Here is a 23,379-nt window from a genome sequence, read left to right on the forward strand (position 1 = left end):
CTAGTTTCTGTGTTAGCACTGCACCAAGGCCAATGTTGCTAGCGTCCGTCTGCAAGGTAAATGTCTGGCTGAAATCCGGACATGCGAGAACCGGAGCCTCCGTTAGCTTACACTTGATGCTTTCAAACGCTTCTTGTTGTTCAGCTCCCCATCTCCAGTGTCTCCCTTTCTTTAATAAAGCGGTGAGCGGCTGGCTCATCGTCGCGAAGTCGGGTACAAAGCGGCGATACCAGGAGGCTATCCCAAGATATTGGCGTACTTCTTTTACGTTAGTTGGCGGCTTTAGCTCCTGGATTGCTGCTACTTTCTCGGGGTCGGTGTGGATGCCTTTGTCACTGATCACGTGACCTAAATACCGAAGTTCCTTCTTAAAAAACTCGCATTTCTCAGGGTTGATACGAAGGTTGGCCTGCTGTAGTCTCTGCAGTACCTTGCGTAGATTCTGTATATGTTCCTCGAATGTAGAGCCTATCACGATTATGTCGTCGAGGTAGGCAAAGGCGTGTGGTTCCATCTCTGGGCCTATGACCTGGTCGAGGACCCTCTGGAACGTCGCAGGTGCCGAGTGTAAGCCAAATGGCATGACGCGCCATTGGAATAGGCCACGCCCAGGAACGGTGAAGGCTGTGTATGTGCGGCTGCCTTGCTCCAAAGGTATCTGCCAGTAGCCGTTCTTGAGGTCCAGACTACTAATATACCTTGCTCGTCGTAACTTGTCCAATATGTATTGTATTCTAGGTAAGGGGTATGCGTCGGGTACTGATCGGGCGTTGAGTTGCCGATAATCCACGCATAGACGCCACTTACCGTTTTTCTTCCGGGCCAATACAATCGGCGCGCTGTGTGGGCTGTGAGACGGCTCGATGCATCCCTTCGATAGCAGCTCATCGATTTCATTGTTGATAACCGCTTGCATCGCTGGATTTCGTGGGAAATATCGTTGCTTGATGGGGCGGTTGTCGGTCATAGTGATTTTATGCTCCGCCACTGTCGTCACTCCACTCATGGTTTCAAATTTTTGAAGCTCTTCTGCTAAGAAGTCGCGTATGCGGGCCGCTTCGTTTCTCTCGTTGATGGTCGATCTAGGATCGACTCTATTAATCCTCCTGCACTTTAGTTTACGTCTTTTGTTGCACTTCGTTCTACTGGATTTTTGTAGTCGGCTCTTTGGTGTAGTTGCCGTTGCGTTGCCTACCTTTTCTGGTGGCATGGTGTAGAAGGCCGCTGTATGCTGCGCATCTGGTGCTGTCAGCACTACCTGATGACCTCCGCAGGATATCTTAGCTCCCATACTCCCCAGTGTATCTAACCCGAGTATGACGTCATCAATCGCACCGGGCATAACATGCAACACTGCTTGGAGTGATGACTGTCCGAGTTGGATGTTGGTTTCAACGGCGTCGTAAATCTTGCTGGTGGTACCGTCGGCCATTTGTATTTGCATGGCTACGGTAACCTTCTTACCACTCCCGGTCGTGTCCATACGTTCTGCAAGTCGTGACGATACGAAACTTTTTGAGGCGCCGGTGTCGATGACGGCTTCCGCCGGTTCTCCGCCAAGCTTGATTAAGGCGTACAACCGGCCGCGTTCCTGATGCATAATTGTTGGCGTGTCGGCGCTGAGTTCTGTGGGTCCGCCGCGCCTTTCTCCTGGCGGAACCCTCGGCCGTTTCCCTGTCGTTGGCCGCAGCATTCTTTGGTTAGCACATCCGCTCGACCACACTCCCAGCAAAATATCTTTCTGGGATTACGGCACCTCCTAGCGTAGTGTCCTTCCTGGCCACATCTCCTGCATGTGTTTCCAGGCATAAAGGTTGGGTTCGTGGATGGTTGTTGGTGATGCGCGTTTACCGTAGTATCGTGTTGAGAAACCGTGTGCTGCTGTTGCGAACGTGCTGATGCGGACTGGACGGGTGGATGGTCTGGCCGTGATGTATTTCTTACCTCGTGGTCACCTATGATGTGTCTCGTCATCTCGCGGCGTGCCGTCTCTACAGTTCTCCGATGTCCTTCATGGATGCTCTCGTATTCTTCTGCAAGCGTGATAAGTTCGGCTAGTGTCTCGAAATCTCGACGCCGAATGTAGAGTAGGTAATCGGTGTGGCTGTTTCGGAAGATCCTTTCCAACCGCTGCTCCTGATTATATCCAGCGTGTCTCATTAGGTTCTGCATAGCGAGGACGTAGTCTTTGTACTTTTCTCGCACGTGTTGTCTTCGTTGCCGTATGTCGTCTTCGAGGCGTTCGAAGTAGCGTGCTGGTAAGAAGAATCGCAAAAAATCCCTTTTGAAGGTACTCCAACTCCTCCAATGTTCGTTGTTGTTGCGATACCATTGGAGAGCGGTACCGCACAGTAACTCGGGCATGGTTCTTGGAAGAAGGTCTGTGTCTATTACGTATACTTCGGAAAGCTCTTCCAATCGTTCGATGAACGCTAATGGGTCTCTCCCGCCGTCGTACTTTACGGACCACTTCCTCACCTGGTCGATGATAGGTGCGAATGTAAGCATCTGGCCCCGTTGCATCGACATGCCGCTATTCGGCATGCTTATTGGTGGCGGTAGTCGTCGTGATGATTCTGCGAAAATGTCCGCAGTTCCTCTGCCTTGATCTGGTGGAAGTGGTGTCTTCTGATCGCCTTCGTCTCGTGAAGCGAAGTCATTTCCTTTGTATGCAGCTTCCATTTTTAACAATTTCTCTTGTATTTCGGAGTCCTCGTGCGCCTTGGCTGCCAGTGCAGTTATGCGCTTCCGAATTTCCCGCGTGGTGCCTATGTGGTCAACGCCCAAATTCTCTGCGAAGGAGATTAGTTGCTCCTTAGATACGTTGTCCAACCACATAAGATCTGTCATTTTCCTGATGTTATACGATTTGCCGAGTCCCTGCTCGGGCGCCAATTGTAACGAAGCTTTTCTTCTGCCCCTGCTTCTTCTGATTTGCTGAGGTATACTCGCCGTGTCCAGGGTTCGTTACAATAAATTTGTAAACTATGGGGCTCTTTACAAATCGCTCTTTATTTAGAATTGCACACTACCACACGTACTTTATTGTATATTATTACTACACTCTCTGGAACTGCGTTTTAGGAGCGCCGCCCGTTGCTGGCGTTCCGACAGTTTTACCTTCACGATCTCTGGAACTGCGTTGTAGGAGCGCCGCCCGTTGCTGGCGTTCCGACAGTTTCCACTTCCACACTCTCTGGGACTGCGTTTTAGGAGCGCCGCCCGTTGCTGGCGTTCCGACAGTTTCCACTTCCACACTCTCTGGGACTGCGTTTTAGGAGCGCCGCCCGTTGCTGGCGTTCCGACAGTTTCCCCTTCTTCACACTCTCTGGAGCTGCGTTTTAGGAGCGCCGCCCGTTGCTGGCGTTCCGACAGTTTCCTTCACGATTTCTGGAACTGCGTTTAAGGAGCGTCACCCGTTGCTGGCGTTCTGACAGGGTAGTGGTTCTCAAACTCGTTAGCGCGTCACTATCACGCGGAATTACGGAGGGCAGTGACAGCGGCCGCGATGCCAAACGTGGAGCAGGTCAGAGGATCGACTCACTACCCACTTCACGCGTGACTTCGGGCCTTCCCACGTTAAGGAGTGAAATGCCTGCCAGAGGATCGACTCACTGCGAGACATTCACTTCTTACCGCACGAAACGTCACTTACCTTTCCGCGCTCCCGTTGGATAATTGGTATACTATCGCGTATACTACCCTGCCAGCGTGCGTCCCGGGGTGACTTACCTTCCGTGTCCAGTTCCGTTGTGCTCGCCTTCGCAGTCCTGTCCTCAAAGCCCGCCAATCGTTGTGCTCGCCTTCACGGTCCTGTCCTCAATCATCCGTCCAGCGTTGTGCTCGCCTTCGCAGTCCGATCCTGAATGACTGCTGATCGGCCTGCTTGCTTTCCACCAAGCCGTGTGTTGCTTGCTCGCCCGTTCGCAACATGATGCTTAGGATGGCGTGTGTTGCTAGAAGTGGCGTGATTTTCCCGTTGCAGACCAATACTCGCTGTGTCGCTTGCGTGGCGTGATTTAACTGTTGTGTGGCAACATGTTGCCTTAGGATGGCGTGTGTTGCTAGAAGTGGCGTGATGTAACTGTTGTGTCGCAACATGTTGCTTTAGGATGGCGTGTGTTGCTAAAAGTGGCGTGATTTTCCCGTTGCAGCCCAATACTCGTTGCGTTGATTTTATTTAACAGGGTGCGTCTTCATGTGTTGTGTGGGCTAAATTCCCTCTGGACATTTAGTTCTCACATAGTGAATATACAAAACTAAGAAATATTATATGTAAATAAAAAAATAATAAAAAATGGTTATTTTTCTTGCTCTTCCGCGAAGACGTGACATTTTTTGTAGAAATAAAATACTATGAAAAATACACAAGGACCAATGAGGATTAGTCATAAAAAAATCATGGGCAACATTTTTAAAGCCACTATTTTGGGTGGAAAATTTCAAGGTGAAGTTGTACTTCTTCCTTCAGATTCGACATTACCATTTAAACATTTACAATTACCCATCTGCTTGGCATTTGCGATGACTATTAATAAGGCACAATGTCAAACAATGACGATTTGTGCATTAGATTTAGGAAATCCGTGCTTTTCTCACGGCCGATTATACGTTGCGTGCTCGAGAGTAGGAAAAGCATCGAATTTATTTGTTTATACCTCTCAAGGATTAACCAAAAATATTGTACATCCTATGGCATTACGATAACTTCAGTTTTTGTTGATAATTAACTCTAAGAATAAATAGCCGTTATAGAATAGATTTAACCTTTTCACAATCATTTCCCATCAAATAATTTTCACGACTTCAAGTTTTAATTCAATACAGCTTCTACAATTAACATCTCTGAAAGCATTATAGTGTTATATAATATATTGACTATCGCTATCGATTGGTCGGATTGTGATAAATATATATGACTGACGTTATTTATTGTAATAAGTTTCAAATAAAAATTTTGATCAAAACGGTCTAATTGTTACAGCTAATTTCAAAGAGTTTAATCATGTTAATAATTTTGAAATTTTAGAAACACCGAATGAATTGTTAAAATTGGAAAATATAAATATGTTAGCAGAACGGAATAAAACCATCAAATTTCTATAATACTACATATAATATTAAATTCAAACAATCACGCGAAATTGCCAAACTAAACGAAAATATACAACTGCAAGAGGTTACATATAATGCTCTTTTACAACAAGTAAATAAATCAACTCAAAATAATAGTGCTTCGGGGACGATTCATCTTAGAGAGGGGGAAGTTACCAATAGCCTTCACACAGTAGTTTACGCTATTTAAAAACAAAACTGTATCTTTGCACTTAGCAATCATACAGCCTATTAATAAGCATCTTTGCTTATTTAAGTAACTGCTATGCTTTTTCGTTTAGCTTAGTCCACCTACAAAATGTAAACAATAGTAAATATAAAACCAATTACTGAATAAGCATTTTTGTAAATAGAATTAAGTGTATAAATAGAACTGATTTAATAATAAACGTTGCTTATTTTGACCTAATATTCAAACGGAATAAGCCGTGTTTTTCTAATCCGCGCGTAAGCGGTTAAGTAATTTTTTTTTTTAATATGCTCGACGAAGATATAAATTTACATGCATACATTCATATGTGCATGTGCCGATACATGAGTATATAAGATTAATATGAGGGAATATGTATGTATTGTTGTTATAAAATTAATATCTATTAGTAAGAAATATAATACAAAAATCTTTATTAGAAAGTATATTATGTAAAAACCAAATATAATTATTAAATGTACAAGTCCACATTGACTATAAATAACAGGTGATCCAAGTAGATGTACAATAATACAAAAATATTTATTATGAAAGCATATTATTTAAAAATCAAATAAAATTATTAAATGTACAAGTCCACATTAACTATAAATAACGGGTGATCCAAGTTCTTTTTTCAATAGCCGGTTTTCGACAGATCACGCATGAGTGGTGTCAAACTCTCATGTTATTTTTGTTCAGTATTATTATTATTTATTATTTATTTATTGAAAAGGATAATAATTACACCTTTACAGTAATAAAAATAACAGCTTTAGCAACTAAGCCCATCATCTTCATGACGTATTTAGAAAAATACATACTAAAAACTAATTTGTTTACATTATCGCACTTCAAATTAAATGTTTAATTAACAGATAAATTTTATAAACTTTTTATATTTGAATGAGTTACATTTGTTAACAATTCTCTAAAGTTGTGATTGTTTAGTTCTAAGCGGACGTACTCTAATGTTGGGCAGTCTTCTATTAGGTGTTGAATTGTGAGATTCGCCATGTTGCAATGAGGACAAACTGGCCGTTGGGTCTTTTCCAATATGTGTTTATGTGTTCATCTGGTGTGCCCAAGTCGAAAGCGTGTATATGTAATGCACTGTCTCCTGGTTATAGTCGTAGGGTAGATTGGAGGACATCGGTAGGGATTTGTGATTTTGTAGTAGTGCGAATATCTGGTCCAACATTCTTTTTCGGGTTTACGATAACATTTTTTGGCGAGATTTTTTATGTAATTTTTGTTTATGGTAATTATAAGTTTTAAGGGGGATGTAGTTCCTAGTTTGGCTTCGGAGTAAGCTAGAGTATTCCTTTGTATGCCGATGGCCGGGTATCCATGACAGTTTTATTTTTTCTACATTGGAGTTGAGGATACCTCTGATTTGGCAAATCGTTTGGTCAGCAAAATTTATATTTAGGATAGCTTTGAGCGATGATAAGCAGTCACTGAAGATTATGTGTTTGTCTCTACTCTTTTTTGCTATTTGGCAAGCATGAAGAATGGCTGTTGCTTCTGCCGTAAAAACTGAGGCGAATGATGGTAGAATTGCAGACATTATTGGTGCATTGTTACTAATGACGGTGAAGGCAAGAATGTTATTGTGCGTTGAACCATCAATGTAGAGAGTCGTCGATTAGCATTTGTAAAGCTGAAACTTTTTTTGATTTTCGCTTTCTATTTAACCTGTTTTTTAGAGTTTTTAGCTTTCATAGATGACCCTTCTGCGTAGGGTAGTTTGACAGTCATGCTTTTTGTGATGTAGAGTAACCTGTTTTCTAAGGTAGGTAATCCTGCTTCGGCTAAAATGTTTGCTATTGGAGTAGTCCGGAAAGCACCAATGGCCAGTAGGGCTACTGTGTGGTATGCAGACGTAATTTTTGCCCAATTTCTTTTTGAAGTTTTACCGGTTGTATTTTTAGGGATAATGAGACTTGTTTTCCAATGTTGAGGAATTATGCTTTTATTAAATATTTTATTATATAGTTGGCATAGTTTATTTTTGCGGTAGCTCCTCTATAGTCACAATTGTTTATTGTTTTGGATGTGAGTGGTTAAATGATAAGCCTCTCCTACACATACACACCACTGTACTCTGGGAAAACTGGCGCACCCTAGTATAACCTACTACAATACACCACACTCATACATCATCACTCGGGACAACACAACACAGTGCTGACCAAACACTTGTTTCCTGTGGGAACGGAATGTCAACCGTTCCCCATAAACAACAGTGGCAGCGCTGCTTTAGAAGTTAAGTTTAATGTTAATTAAAAATATAACTAAGATTTAGTGTAAAGGAACTATCACTCACCAAAGGAGCTTTGCTCAATAAAATAAAAAATATATTTTTATATTTTTTTCATGGTTTTATACGACAAACCCTAACTGGCGCCCGAGTAGTTTTTCGGTAAATTTCCAAGAGAGAAAGCAATCCGCATGTGGAATATTAATAAAAGTTTAAAAAAATAAATAACTTTCAAAAAAATATAAAGTGCCACAAAAAGAATAAATAAATATTCGAAAAAAGTGTCACGAAAAAAAAAATAACTTAAAAAAAAATATAAAGTGTAACAAAAAGGATAAATCAAAATTCTAAAAAAGTGCCACGAAAAATAAAATAACTTTCAAAAAAAAAATATAAAGAGCCACAAAAATAATAAATAAATATTTGAAAAAAGTGCCACGAAAGAAAAATAAATAAAATAAAATAATCGAAACAGAAGAGTTTTAAGAAGGAGGCCCCTTAGTAGCAGACACAAAAAGGACGACGAAGGATAAAAACGTCAGCCGCTTCACCAAAATGATGATCATACTACTGTAAGTTCTAGATATATAATAATTTATATATTGTATATATAAATATATATAATTAATTTTAAACATTTGTGAATAATTTCAAATTTAAATATCTAAATATAAAACCATATAATATTATAAACCCTATAATAAAAAATATTTAAGCTGCGATTCACAATCTATGGGGGGACCCTCCAGCTTATAACAAAAAATAACTCTGCGATTCACCAAAAAAGTGACCCTCCAGAGATTATTAACAATTGAATAAAGAAAGAAATATATACTTATAAGCAAAGACTTGCACAGTCTATAATAAAAAAAAAAAAAATTTAAACAAAAAATAATTCAGCGATTCACCAAAAACGGGACCCTCCAGAGGTTATTAACAAGTAAATAAAAACAAAATCATATAAAAAGATATTTCTGCAGTCAAAAACAAATAATTTTATTGAAGTTAAATAAGAATAAAAATTTGTTTTTATAACATTAATTGAAAATGACTAAGCCGCATAATATAATTAGCTAAGCAATAACCCTACTCCCGAAGTAAATCTATATATAATATATAAAAATGAAACCCGTTCCCCGTTGTCACGCCATAACTTGAGAACGGCTAGACCGATTTGGGAGTTTTTTTTGTAGTTTTCTAGTACTCTGTTGAAGGTTTTTACGGAAAAAAATATTAAGAAAATGTCCCAGAAAGATTGAAAAAATACATTTAATTTTGCATATTTAAAAAAACGCGCGTAACGAATGTCTAGACTATATTAAAAGAGCATCGTTTGTTCGGAAATGTGGTTACTTAATTAAATTCTATCGCACTAATTTACTAATTTTTGAAAATTACGCGCCACAATTATATGTACCGACTTTGACGGTAACATTAATAAAACATAAAACTAAAAATATGGTTTATCAAAAAGAATTAGAATGAACCTCAGAGCAGAGAAGGGTATAGCGGCACCATGTGGGCGAAACTGTGAGAACTCCATATATGTATGTGCAAAACTAACATCCATTCAAATAAAGCGATTAGTTGCTTTCTAGAGCCCGCGAATTATATATTTAGTAGAAACCAATTATACAATTAAAACACACAACTCGTTTGTGTTGTCTCTCAAATCAGACTGGCTTCACACCAGATCGGCAACTCGAGCTTGATGCTTTGTCCGGCTGTACCGCACATTCCAGCAAGCTCAAAATATGCTGAGTCTGCTGTTTGAGTCACGTACTGGCGGATCATGCGATGTGGTGGAGTGCATGCCGTCATTATACATAACTCTCCCAGAGCCACTCTGAGAAGTCTCCTGACTACTTTTATTTATAATTTTAAAACTTACATTGTTATTATTTTTTCTTAAAATGAGAATAACAATAGTTAGACTTATTAATGTAATTATAATTACGGTGGCGCTAATGACATAAGTTATGTTCTTATGATATTTTAACTCTTCTATTTCTCTGATATTTTTAAAATTATTTAGTACTATTTTATCAAAGCTTATTTTTGTTTCATAAGTTTGATTCAACATCCTCACAGGATGCACAAGTTTCTCAATAAATTTGGTTTTGTTGTTATTAAAACTTTCGTGGTTAATCTTTATTTTACAATTTGCATAATTTATAATATAATTATTTTGCAATATGAAGTTTTTTTCATCACAAGTCTGAATGAGACTTTCATTATGTGCATTCTTTATTATTAAAGTGTCATCACTTATTTCTTGAATTAATGTTATATTGTTATACATAAATTCACAATCATCAGAAATGATACAATTCTTGCTTAGTTTTAATTTTTTTAATACAGTATTTTCCTTATAGACATAGTGTTCTTTATTTATTATTACAATTAATTCATCCTCTTGATTTATTTGCAAGTTTTGTTTAATTAATTTTACATTTTCTTTAAAAAAACTTCTTGGGATTTGTATAGCGAATATTAATGCTTCTTCTTTGTATGCCACAACTCCTATTTTACCTAATTTCAAATCAATATCGAACCCATCTATTTCTTCTTTTGTTAACATTCCGGGATGTATCAAATTGTTTTTAGCCGCAGCTATATTATCCTGTCGGTCTTCGGCCTGTTTTACATTTTTCTCTATTTCTTCTACTAAAATTGTTAGTTCTTTTGGGTATTGTACATACTTCATTAACTATTTCTACATCGCCGAGTTGGATCATGGTGTTACTTGCAGGAACGCTGTCACCAATTTTTTTTTTTTTTTTTATATGTCACCATTATGTACTATTATGCTCAACCTCTCATCCTCTTCTTCGGTGCCTAACTTCTCTGCTTTAGCTAATTTAAGTGGCCTCTTTATGTTTGCTACATGAATGTTTTGCAGGGGGTAATTCGGAAATACGGTTCGTCCTTGTGTCGTACTCGTTTGTAGTTTTTTATTGGCCCTGACGATCTCAGTTCTTCGTAGTCTTCTCTGTACCTATTTCTTTCTTGTATTATGTGTTGTTTCACCTGGTCTATTGTTTTTTTTAAATGGTTGGATCTATACTATTTTTTGCGTTATTGGGTGTACATTTAATGGTTGAGTGATATTGGTCAGTATAGTTACCTATAACGATCTGTATCCTCATTTCTGTTGAGAGACTTGGACCATCAATTCCTGTTAGTTTCTCTAACAGGGTTGAGTGCAGCCTCTCAATGTCTGCATTGCCTGTGTGGGAATTTGGTTTTGTTAGGTGTACCTCTACTCCTTCTCTCTGCTTTAATAACTGTATCAACTGTTCGGCCCTGAATTCATTGTCCATTATGATTTGTTTCGGTTTTCCAAATTTCGCGAAATGTTCAACTATAATAGCCTTCCTTGCCCCTTCAATTTCTATCAGTTATGTTGTATGCTGCCGCGAATTTTGTCAGTTTGTCAATAACTGTAAAACAACGACTGCTTTTTGAAATGAAAAATGTCTACATGTATTATTTCGTTTTTATCTGTTAGTTTAAACTTTGGTCTTATCGGTTTCCTATCATACTTAACTCTTTGGCACTTTTCACAGTTATTTATTATTAACTGTATGTGCTCTTTGAATTTGGGATAGTATATTTTGTCTTTAAGTGTATTGTAAGTTTCGTTTATTCCGCTACGCATTGACTCATTACGATGGTAAAGTGAGATTTGCTTATGTACATCTTCTTATTTTTCTATTTCTGTTGCTCTTTTTGTACATTTGACAAATTTAAAATTATTATCATGTGAAAACATTGAAATCATTAAAATCTGAATTTTATGATAATCAGGTTCAGTGACTTCTGAGAATATGCCGACACATCCTTTTCCTTTAATAACACCTCTTTTATTATGTACTCTTCCTCCATTGGGTTGATCTCTATCATCTTTCTTCCATGGAGTCTCTGTATTTCAAATTTTGGACTGTACGTTAATATGATTTGATTTTTATGTTTATTCACTATTTCTTCCTTGATTACAAAGTGTTCTAGCAGTTCTTCTTCTGCCGAATGTACTGTATCCGACATTTCTAAATTTGATTCATCGTCGTTCCCATCTGTTATTTTAGACGAATTTTCAATTCGACTAAGGAAGTCCGCTACTACGTTATCTTTACCCTTTACATACTCTATTTCGTAATTGTACTCCTGGAGTTTTAGAAGCCACCTTTGATGTCTTGGTGCAAATTCTTTCCCTTTATACTTGTTATTAAGATACTTAATCGGGCAATGATCAGTTAATATCTTAAATTTTGCTCCGTATATGTATGGTCTAAAATAAGTCACTGCATACATGATTGCATGGAAGTGTGTTTGTCAGATCATCTCCTTCTTTATAAATTAGCTTTTCGTACTTTTTTAATAGTTTACTTATTTTTATCTTTTCTTCTGGGTTTAAATGGTCGAGTTGAATGTTACTAACTTCACTTTCTTCCAACGAATAAACTTGCTCCTGCATAATTTTCGTATGGAATGGAAGCTTGACACCATTTCTTAATACCATTTCTTTGTTTTCAATGTTTATCGTTTTCACATTTTTAAATGTAAAATCATTCCCCAGTATAAGGTCGTATGGCTTGTTATAATCCATTTTTAACCTTCGCATTCTTGCATTTTGAGGGTATCTAAATTCTAGTGGGCATGGTGTCTTAACTCTTTCGTTCATCGCCTTTATTTCTCCATTCAGTGTACTGATTATTGTTTTATTTTTTTCTAAAACTGGTAAATTATACTTTTCGAAACTCGCTCTTTTCAGTATGCTTATGGTAGAGCCTGGGTCTACTAATGCACACCATTTCTTATTAAATAGAGTGAGTGAAATTAAAATTTTCCTCGTTGTTATTTGTTTCCTTTGTTCTACTCATAGTGTCAACCTCCATGGGTGTTGGGCCATGTACAGGTTGCCATGCAGAATTACCGTAACCGTTATTATTATTACTACGATATTGATTATTTTGACCTGAATTTCCAGGATTAGTTTGTCTGTGGGGATTATTTGGGTGATAATTATTTTGCCCTAAAAAGAATTTTGTCCTGAATTACTTTGGAAACGATCAATATTTTGCTCACTACCATTTTGTCTCCTATAATTGTTTGTTATTTGATTATTCTGGTTTCTGTTATTATTAAACATTCTAGTATTTTGAGAAAATGAATCCGAATTTCTATTTTTTGTTAAAAACGTACAATTTAAATTTCCATCGTCCAGCCCTATGAAATTGTGGATTGTATTTGTCATGTCTGTCCATGCCGTTATATTTCGTACCATATAGGCGAATGTTCCTGCTGCTAATTGCTTTATCTTTTGTATAAGCATTCCTGTAAATATTTCTTTCAGTATATTTCCTGACTCACTTAAAGCACAATATTCCGTAACATTATCAATTATTTCCTTAGCTTTTCTACTAAGTTCAACGATACTACCCACCCTAAGATAGGTGATGTCGTTGGTCAAAGTCATCTGGTCTTTTGTTGGTCTGAAGTGCTGTTTTAATTTAGCTTTACAAGTTGCCTAATATTGAGGTGGGTTTGCTTGCAAAAAATTTTTTGCTGAACCACCAATTTTTAAGTCATAGATCACTCTAAAAACCATTTCTTCCTGTCCTACATAGTCCCTTCGTACTCTGTCAATAGCCTCAATGAAGGATGGCAATTTTTTTACATTTCCTTCGAAAGGAGCTAGATATTTTAAGTCCCTTTCGACTCTTTGCCTAAACGTTATATTTTGTTGTTGGGCGTTTTGTTGCAGCAATTGGGTAATGGCGACCAAACAATCTTGTATATTTTGAGCCATCTTCACAAATTTTTATGTATAGATAGAATAGTATACAATAAATAAATGTACAATATCTTGTATATTTAACAATTCGTATTTTACCTCTCGTAAGAGTATGATTCAAATAAAATTAATTATATTGTATAATATAAATTAATATAAGCTTATAAAGGTATGCTTCGAATCTATAACATTCACTTGCCTTCTTTTACTATTGTTAATGCTCTCCACGTACTGCTGCTGTTGTTATTTTTTTTTAGTATTGCCCTTACTGTTACTGCTGCTGTTGTTATTTTGTTTTTGTATTGCCCTTACTGTTACTGCTGCTGTTGTTATTGTTGTTGCCCTTACTGTTAATGTTGCTTGCTGCTACTGCTGCTGCTGTTATTTGTTATTGTTGATTATTATAAAACTCTTCTCTCTTAGTTATTTCAACTGGGGTACGATTTTTGTAGGAAAGTCTCAGGAATCACACTGGGTTGTTTTTTTTTTTTTTTTGTTATATATATACACATGTATATATCACTTTTTAAACGATTGTTTGCAGTTCTTTAATTTTTCCAAAAATAAATAGACTTTTTCAAAAAGTTCTACTCTCTAAAGTTGTAAAGTTCTTCTTAAGTTACTTTTCTTGCACCTTCGTTATATTACAAATCGCTGAATTTGCGTTTACTGTTAAGTTGTTGAATTACTTGCTGCTGCATTGGAGAATTTGTGTTAAGCTTTCAATGCCGATATTTAAAATAGTTATTAAATTAAAACATTTTTTTTTGTAGTTTGAAATCACAGTACTTGATTCTGATTTTCATTTATTATTTTTATTTATTTATTTCCCATCTGGGTCGCGGAACGTCGACTGCGCCAATTATATATTTAGTAGAAACCAATTATACAATTAAAACACACAACTCGCTTGTGTTGTCTCACAAATCAGACTGGCTTCACACCAGATCGGCAACTCGAGCTTGATGCTATGTCCGGCTGTACCGCACATTCCAGCAAGCTTAAAATATGCTGAGTCTGCTGTTTGAGTCACGTACTGGCGGATCATGAGATGTGGTGCAGTGTATGCCGTCATTATACATAACTCGCGTGGTGTTGAGCTCAGTGTTTATAAAATTATGAAATTTGGAAAGTCCTTCTCAGTTATGACGAGACCAGGGAAATAGGGATTCATTTTTAAATAGAGGATATTATAGATTCCAGTTTATATTGAATAGGTACTCATACCTAAGATAGGACAACTGTCAACTATACAAAATATAGTAGTGCATCAAAGCTACGCTATGGCAGTACGAAGTTCGCCGGGTCAGCTGGTAATTTAATAAAAAAACATGGTGACTCAAATTCTTCAGACAGCCGGACAAAACATAATTCAATCCTTTTTAAACAATAATCCAATTCAAAACATTACTGACCAGACAATAGGCGAACGATTTAGAAATGACATGAGTGAAATGGACAAAATTCCCGTCGTGGTACGTTCATTAAGAGAGTTTTTAGGGAACGCTTCAAAATATAGTTTCTGGAAAAAAATCGTTGAACTTATCCTTAGGATATATGAACCTACCAAGGGAACGCCCCAATATTTTGGTATACTAAATGTTATTAGAAACAAGATAATAGGGAAAGCAGACATAGCCTGGACGGCAATATCTCGTTGCCTAACAAGCCACTATTCTGACAAACGAGACATAGGTACATTAGAATACCAAATTACCATGGAGGTAGGAGAAGAAGCAGTACATCTACTGACAGAAAACTATCGTGCTAAAGCACTAGATACCTTTATTAGAAGACTCTTAGGAGATCTCTCCAGACTTCATGGGATTAGAGAGCCAAAAGGTCTTCCCGGGGCCCTACATCTTTGTTTGAAACTCGAAAATCAGAGTTTCAGAGCACAATATGCCAATAATGAAAAATACAATTTACCGCCACCCTCTCGACAACACGTTCAATCAAAATATTTCCAAACACAATATACCCAAACAACAAACAAAAATTCCTCCAAAACAAATTCCACCCCGAACTAGCTCACATTCCACCACTAAATCACAATTTCAATCCTTATGACCATTTTCAAAATAACAATTTATTCAACCAACAACAACAAAGATCCCCTCCTCCAAGACCACCAAAACCACCTCAGCCAGTAGATGTAGATGTTAGTTTAAGAACGAACGCTATAAACTTTACAAACCGACCATGACCTCAAGAATTCGGCAAAATACCCTATCAGACACCATCAAAATACCCTTAGAACTCGAACCAAACACATTTACCAACACGACAATGACTGCCAAAATAACGACTACCTAAATAGTGACTACAATTACAATCCTTCGGATATAACACAATCCTTCAGATATAATCCAAATCCGTGATGAGCATATGAAAGCTTCAGAAAAGAACAAAATTAAACAACTTATACAAAAGCACAAAAACTTATTTTTCAACGAAAAATTAACTTATACAACAAAAGTACTAGCAGAAATCAAAACAAATTCAGACACACCTATTTATTCAAAATCTTACCTATATCCTATTAGTTTAAAGCAAGAAGTAGAAAAACAAATAAATAAATTACTAGAGGACGGTATTATTAGGAAATCCAGATCACCATACAACTCACCCATATGGGTTATACCCAAAAGTCGACGCACCAGGCGAAAAGAAATTCAGACTGGTTATTGATTACAGAAAACTAAATACGGTTACTATTGCAGACAGATATCCAATACCAGATATAAACTAAGTACTATCACAATTAGAATATTTTCACAAAATCGAATATTTTCAGTAATCGATTAAAAAAGTGGTTTCCATCAAATTCCTCTTAAGGAGTCTGACGTGGGGCGTGAACAACAACAACAGCGTTTTCTGTGAACAACGGAAAATATGAGTTCAGTAGACTACCATTTTTACCAAAAAAATGCAACATCCATATTTCAAACGGCATTAGACGATATACTTAGACAACACATTGGAAAAATACGTTATGTCTATATATACGACATAATAATATTTAGCAAAGAGTCAAAATCAAACTCAGAGCATATTGACAGAATTTTCGATACACTCCGTAAATCTAATATGAAAGTTCAAGCTGACAAATGTGAATTCAAGTAGAATTCTTAGGATTTATAATTTCATCTGCTGGAATTTCCACAAGCCCATCTGTTAACACCACCACTTACTTGCCACTTTATAATTCCGCGTATGTAAATTAAATCAAAATTGTATGGTTTTCCGTTTTGAAAATGTTCACAAAACTGTCTATTTATTAATAATTATGAAGAGATTATCTTCACGCAATCACTCATTTGGTCGCATACCAGTGGAGAACTTATTCAAAGAATATAACAATTATCGATGATAAATAAAACGAGCCAAGAAAATGCGGTTACGCGCCAAAGGTAAGTTCGGTGTTTGTTAGACGACAATCGCTGAGAGAAGGGCCGTCCGCTTCGAGGACAGATATTTTTGTACTGTGTGTTGTGTAGAGATCCTAGTCGGTGTGTGTATGTGTGCGACTGTATGATGAGTTGCGTGTGGGTGTTCTGCGGTTTCCAAGTGTGGTGGGTGTGCCAGTGTTGCTTTGTGTGTGGTGTGTTTGAGTTCTTCGGGGCGGGAATCTTAGTCGTTGTAACTGTTGCAACCTTGCCACAACGTTGCTGAGTCCGGACGTGCGGCGATAGTTCGGCCTACGCCTAGTAGGTGCGATGTTTTGCTGACGCCATAGACGGGAGTCAGATCGGGATGCCGTTCTTCGGCGACGTGCCACGCGATTGGTTTGCTGCGGTCAGTTTGCGCCACAGATTCGTGTGGCAGGCTGTCGACTGATCTCTCGCCTCGATGTACGGTGAAGCAACGTGTGATGCTGCCTGCCACACATTTGGCACAAAGCCCCGGAGACGCATTCCTGAGTCATGTGGGTATGTGCCAGACAATTGTAACAATGCCCATGCGCCTAGGCAACTTGCTGGCGTTGTGTCGGCGTCATGCCTTTGAAGAGACCACAGTGCTGCAGTTTGTGTGGACGTCGACAAAGGGGGCATCGGATGCGATAAGGCGCCTCTGGAGGAGACGGAACGGATGCAGATTCTCGTGTACCGTTACGAGCGGTGCTGGACGGTGCGGTTGCGGCTGATGTACGAGGCGCCGCTGTTGGAATAACCCCACGGCGAGGCACAGTGATGGCCGATCGCATTGTTGGCGTTGGGGTAGAATGCATCTCTGTATCCATATCTACCTGTATGGAGAAAAGGGCTTGTTTAGTTACGATTCAGTGGTATAGAGTATGGATATCTTTCTATATGTGACCAACTTTAATTGGTTTGGTGATCGTATAAGTCTACCCATTATTTTATTTGTATATGATTGTAATTGGTCATATTATATTTGCGGTTTTTTATTTCTGTTTTCGGTTATTTAGACGGATATTTCAATTTTTTCTTGTAAGTATTATTGAACGGATGGTTTACTACTTGTGTTTTCGTTATAATTTGAGATTGGCAGGAAGCATAGTTTAACGAGCGGTCTGGTTAGCGTTCCATTTTGAGTACGGAGGTCAACTACTCGCATATGACCGTCGGAACCATGATGTAACTTCTCTATGCAACCAAGCCGCGATTCTGTAGGAGGAAGACAATCGTCATGGATTAAGACAAAATCTCCAAGCTTTGGCGCCTTTTCGGGAGTTTTCCAGCGGTACCTTTTATGAAGGTCCTTTATATACTCCTCCTTCCATCGGCGGCTGAAATCATGATGGAGAATTTTAATTCTTTCCCATCTATTTTGTAAGGATAGCGACTCCATGCCTGGCTCAGGTATGGCCAGAAGGAGTGCTCCTTTTAGAAAGTGCCCTGGAGTTAGGGCTGTGAGATCTGAGGGATCTTGCGAGAGTGTCGTTAGTGGCCGTGAATTGAGAACGGCTTCAATGCGAATTAATAATGTTGTAAATTCTTCATAATTAAATTTGTAGTTTCCAGCTACTTTCTTAAAGTGGGATTTGAAGCTTTTTACAGCTGATTCCCATAAACCACCCATATGAGGAGCGCTTGGAGGGATAAACTGCCAGTTAATACCTTGGGGAGCGTACTTTTGTACAATTTCAGGTGAGACTTGTTTGACAAAATTCACGAACTGTTTTTCTGTGGCTCTTTGAGCTCCGATAAATGTCTTGCCATTGTCGCTCATGAGTTTTGATGGAAAACCGCGTCATCCGACGAAGCGAGCAATAATCTGCGTTCGCATCTTCTGCTTATGCATAGTGCAGATCTTGCACATGAAAATGCATTTTTTTATTTTGGGCTTGAGTCTTGGAATATAAAACTCTTGACGGACGATTTGTTGCATGAGGCGATGTTCTGCGTGTAGCAATAGCACGTGGACATAGTTAAGGTATAAGGTGGCAAGTTGCGATTTCTCTGGGATAACTATGGAATGACGTTCGTTATACGTCAGGCTTGAATTGGCAAGCCGACCATTCGCACGGAGTACTCCTTTCGTGTCAATGAATGGATTTAAGACTAAGAGTGAGCTCTTTTTATCTATCGGCTTCGCTTCTCTTAGTAATGATATTTCTCGGCTGAAGTAACGCGCTTGCGTAGATGCGATAAGAGCGACCTTTGCTTTTTGTAAGTCTAGGTGCGTCACTGTATCGCATTGGGGGTGTAATGAAGACACTCCCTTAAGTTTAATTTTGAGTCGCTCTATGAACTTGAGCATGTAAGCGATTACCCTGAGGACTCGGGGATACGAGGAAAATACGAGGAAAATCGCTCATGTCATTATCCTGTAATGTTGCGTGAAAGGAGTCGATTTTTCGACTTTCTGGGGCAATTATATTGCGCATGGGCGATTGTGGCCAAGAATCAGGAGATTCTGTTAACCATCGGGGGCCATTCCACCAGAGGGTGGTGGTGACAAGGTGCCGGGGTTTGCACCCTGTTGTACCTAGATAAGCAGGATTGTCAGCACTGGCTACATGTCGCCAAGTGGCTGATCCTACTAGGTCAAGTATTTGAGTCGTTCGGTTGGAAATATACGTCTTCCATGCATGTGGTGGTTTTTCTAACCAGGCTAGTACAATTTCGGAATCGGACCATAGATATAATTTATATTGTGCCATGTTTAAATGCGTTTGTACGATGGACACGAGTTTGGCTAATAGTAGCGCTCCACATAATTCAAGTCGTGGCAGACTTATTGTTTTTAAAGGAGCCACTTTTGCTTTTGCTACTAGTAAGTGGCATGTGGTCGCAGTGTCGTTTTGTGTGCGAACATATATAGTTGCGCAATATGCCTTTTCAGAAGCGTCACAGAAGCCGTGTAGTTCGACCTTGTGCTCTGGGGCATAATTTACCCATCGTGGGACTTGTATCTGTGAGATATCGTTTAGATTGTTCGCAAACTGGGACCACTTTTCTGAACGAAGTGGTTTTACTTGTTCGTCCCAGTCGGTTCCATCTAGCCATAATTCTTGTATTAGGATTTTGGCTTGTATCATAACTGGCGAAAGCCATCCTGCGGGGTCGAAAAGTTTCGCCACAGAGGATAGAATTTGTCGCTTTGTTATGGCGGATAACGCAGATATTGACTCTGTCGTGTATGAAAACTGGTCAGATATCGCATTCCATTGGATCCCCAGAGTTTTTGTTGTATTTTCCTTTTCAAATTTAAGGAAATTAGTATCTAACAAATTTTCATGTGGTATATTTTTTAAAATATTGGGGTGGTTCGCCGTTATCTTTTTCAACGGAAACCCTGCGGTTTTGAGGGTTTTTACCACTTGTGATAGTGACTCGTATGCTTGTGGAAGACTGTGACTTCCAGACAAGATATCTTCTACATATGTTTGTGTTTTTAACACTTTAGTTGCCAGAGGAATTTCTGACTTTGTGTTTTCTGCCAGTGGAGTAGGTGCAATTGCTTTTATTAGCTTCAGCTGATCGGAAATCATTGCTTTAGTGTCTTCGAACTGGTCTAAGCAGTTTTAATATTTGGCGTAAGCCGAGGACTTAAAATTTTCTGGTAGATCTGATTCGTCAGATTCTACTATGGCGTCATATGAAGCTTGGAGACGTATCCAAAAATTTTCGAGATTTTCTTTTTTGATTTCTAATGCCGATTCAGAATTATCTTGAATCGGAGCAGATGAAAATCGAGTGCAGTATCTTATTAAACTGTCACTCTCCGCAATGAATTTACTGTATGTAATGTCTTTCCCCCTTTTTTGTTTTGTAGCACCTTTCTTTGAGCGTGTAGCTTCTGCAGGTGTACATGGACTTTTTTAGTCCGAAATCATTTTGGTACTTATAATATTTGTGTAGATTTAGAATCTTTAGAATCTGCGTTCATTTAAAAAAATTCAATTAATCAAATGATTTTTCTCAGTGTAAAGTGATTAAATTTAAGCGAAATTCGTAATTGTAACGCGTAATCTGTTTTATCTAAATAAGATAATCAGTAAATCGGTTTATTTTTATTTTTATTTTTTTTATTTTTTTTTAAATCAGATTAAATAAGATAGCGTGTTTCGTTATTACGGTATTTATTTATTATTTATCTCGATTGTATTGTTTATTTCAACAATTATTCAAAAATTGCAATATCTATTTTTTATATCTTTATTGTGTTCGTATGCGTTATAGGGTATACCTATAAGCGAATTAGTATATGTCAATGAGAGCTCGTATAAGAGATCAATGTACTTTAGACATATATATGCAATCCTACTTGTTTTTTGTTTGCCAAACAACAACGGGTATTGCCGAGTATGTGCCAAATTGGACTTTGGTATTAAATTAAATTGTATAGAAGCAATGTATATAATATTGTTCACAATTTTTTATTATTGTTATTTATTTATTTATAGAAATATAAATAATTATTTTTCTTGTTAAGAATTCCATTTTTTCTTTACCGAACCGTTTGAAATGTTTTTTTTTCGAATGCGCTTTTTGAAGTTCTATAACTTTCAGTGGTACCCTAGCAGGGTATATCAGTTAAGAAAGAGCGCATAAACGTAATTAGCAACAAAGTAATAGTATGTGCACTACGATTCGTAAATATGCTCTCTCGGTATATGAATGTAAATATGTACGTATGTATAAGAGTAAAATAATGTACGTATATTTTATATGTTAAAAAAATTTTTTTTTTCTTTATCTTTTTCTCTCTTCTCTTTTTTTTGTAGGTAAAATATGTTAATAATATTACGAATATATATTTGCATGCGCTCAAAATTAGAAGTTGCTAAAAATTTTGGTATATATTGTGCAAAATATGTAAATACCTATGTATGTAATGAGAGATTTGGCATATAGGTAATTCTTTATTTTTTTTTTTGTTTTTTGAGAATATTGCTCTTATATCTCTTTTTATTCGTTATATGTTGCTATGTGGGTATACATATGTATATGTGTTTTTTTTTTTTATCTGCCTTTGCTTACTTGTTTTCGGCAAACCTGCTTATTACTTGATCAAGCATAAGGGGTATTGCCGGATATTTTTGCAAGTAGAGTACTTGAATTTCATATATATGTATATATCATATATCTGTGTTTTGGATTTGGAATATTTGTGTTAAACACGAAGGTAAGCTTTCCTAGGCAATAAAAATATATATATATTTAGATATATATATATATAAATTATATATGTATATATAATATATATATGTATATTATGTGTATAAATTTTTTCGGTAAAACCCGAAATACCGCAAATACAATAATTTAGCAACCGTTTTTGAAACCGTAATAAATATACATATACCCTGCAGTAATGAGGTACAAAACGGAATCGATACAACTCACTTGAATATCCGTCAAGGGATTTTGGGGACTATAGCCTGTATTTGCCTGTAGGTGTATCCAATCCTTTCCTGGGATGTTCCTTGAGGTTTTTGTTGTATTACTTTTCGCCCGTTTTATATGTTAATATGTACATATGGGTTTTAATTCGCGTCCGTTTTCATTTGATTGTATTTTGTTTTTCCGCGCCCGTTTTTTTTTTGTTTTTGGGGCACTGCACTGTTAATTATGCCCCAAAAGCATATGTATATATATATTTTGTTTGTTGTTGTGGTCACTGCACTTTTTATGCACCAAAAGCATATGAATATATATATATTTTTTTATTTTTTGTTGTTGTGGTCACTGCACCAAAAGCATATGTACATATATATATTTTTTTTGTTCACTTTGTCACTGCACTTGATTTTTTTGTTTTTGTCAATAAAGGCACTTTTTTTTTACTGTTTCTTAATTATTTTTTTTTGTTTTTGCCAATAAATTCACCGGTTCTTGTTTTTTTTCACGTTATTTTAAAACTTTTTATTTTATGTTTTGTAACCCATAGTGCCGTCCACTAGGGCTCGAAGGACCATATGTTAACACCACCACTTACTTGCCACTTTATAATTCCGAGTATGTAAATTAAATCAAAATTGTATGGTTTTCCGTTTTAAAAATGTTCACAAAACTGTCTATTTATTAATAATTATGAAGAGATTATCTTCACGCAATCACTCATTTGGTCGCATACCAGTGGAGAACTTATTCAAAGAATATAACAATTATCGATGATAAATAAAACGAGCCAAGAAAATGCGGTTACGCGCCAAAGGCAAGTTCGGTGTTTGTTAGACGACAATCGCTGAGAGAAGGGCCGTCCGCTTCGAGGACAGATATTTTTGTACTGTGTGTTGTGTAGAGATCCTAGTCGGTGTGTGTATGTATGATGAGTTGTGTGTTGTGTGTGGGTGTTCTGCGGTTTCCAGGTGTGGTGGGTGTTTTTTTTTTGTTTTTTTTTTTTTGTATCCGAAGGGGGAATCTTCTGAAAGATACTGCCACAAGTGACAGCATGGACGATTCATACCGTGCGCTAAGTGCACCTCTTTCGGGACCACGCCCGGTCCATATTTTTTTTAATATGCCGAACTCGCGCAGCGGTACGCCTACGTGCTAAACCCTTAACTTCGTCAGCTTTGTATGTACCTTGCGGGACTAC

General features: G+C 37.6%; 1 protein-coding gene across 1 annotated transcript; it reads right to left on the reverse strand.

Annotated features, from left to right (window-relative positions):
- Positions 1-1,098: 1,098 nt before the first annotated feature.
- On the reverse strand, positions 1,099-3,735 carry LOC138858075 (uncharacterized). Its single transcript, XM_070112541.1, has one exon. The coding sequence runs from the start codon at positions 2,848-2,850 to the stop codon at positions 1,567-1,569; it is 1,284 nt and encodes a 427-aa protein (XP_069968642.1). The 5' UTR covers positions 2,851-3,735; the 3' UTR covers positions 1,099-1,566.
- Positions 3,736-23,379: the final 19,644 nt, after the last annotated feature.

This window comes from Bactrocera oleae, chromosome X (genome assembly GCF_042242935.1).
Source record: "Bactrocera oleae isolate idBacOlea1 chromosome X, idBacOlea1, whole genome shotgun sequence".
Classification (NCBI taxonomy): Eukaryota; Metazoa; Arthropoda; class Insecta; order Diptera; family Tephritidae; genus Bactrocera; species Bactrocera oleae.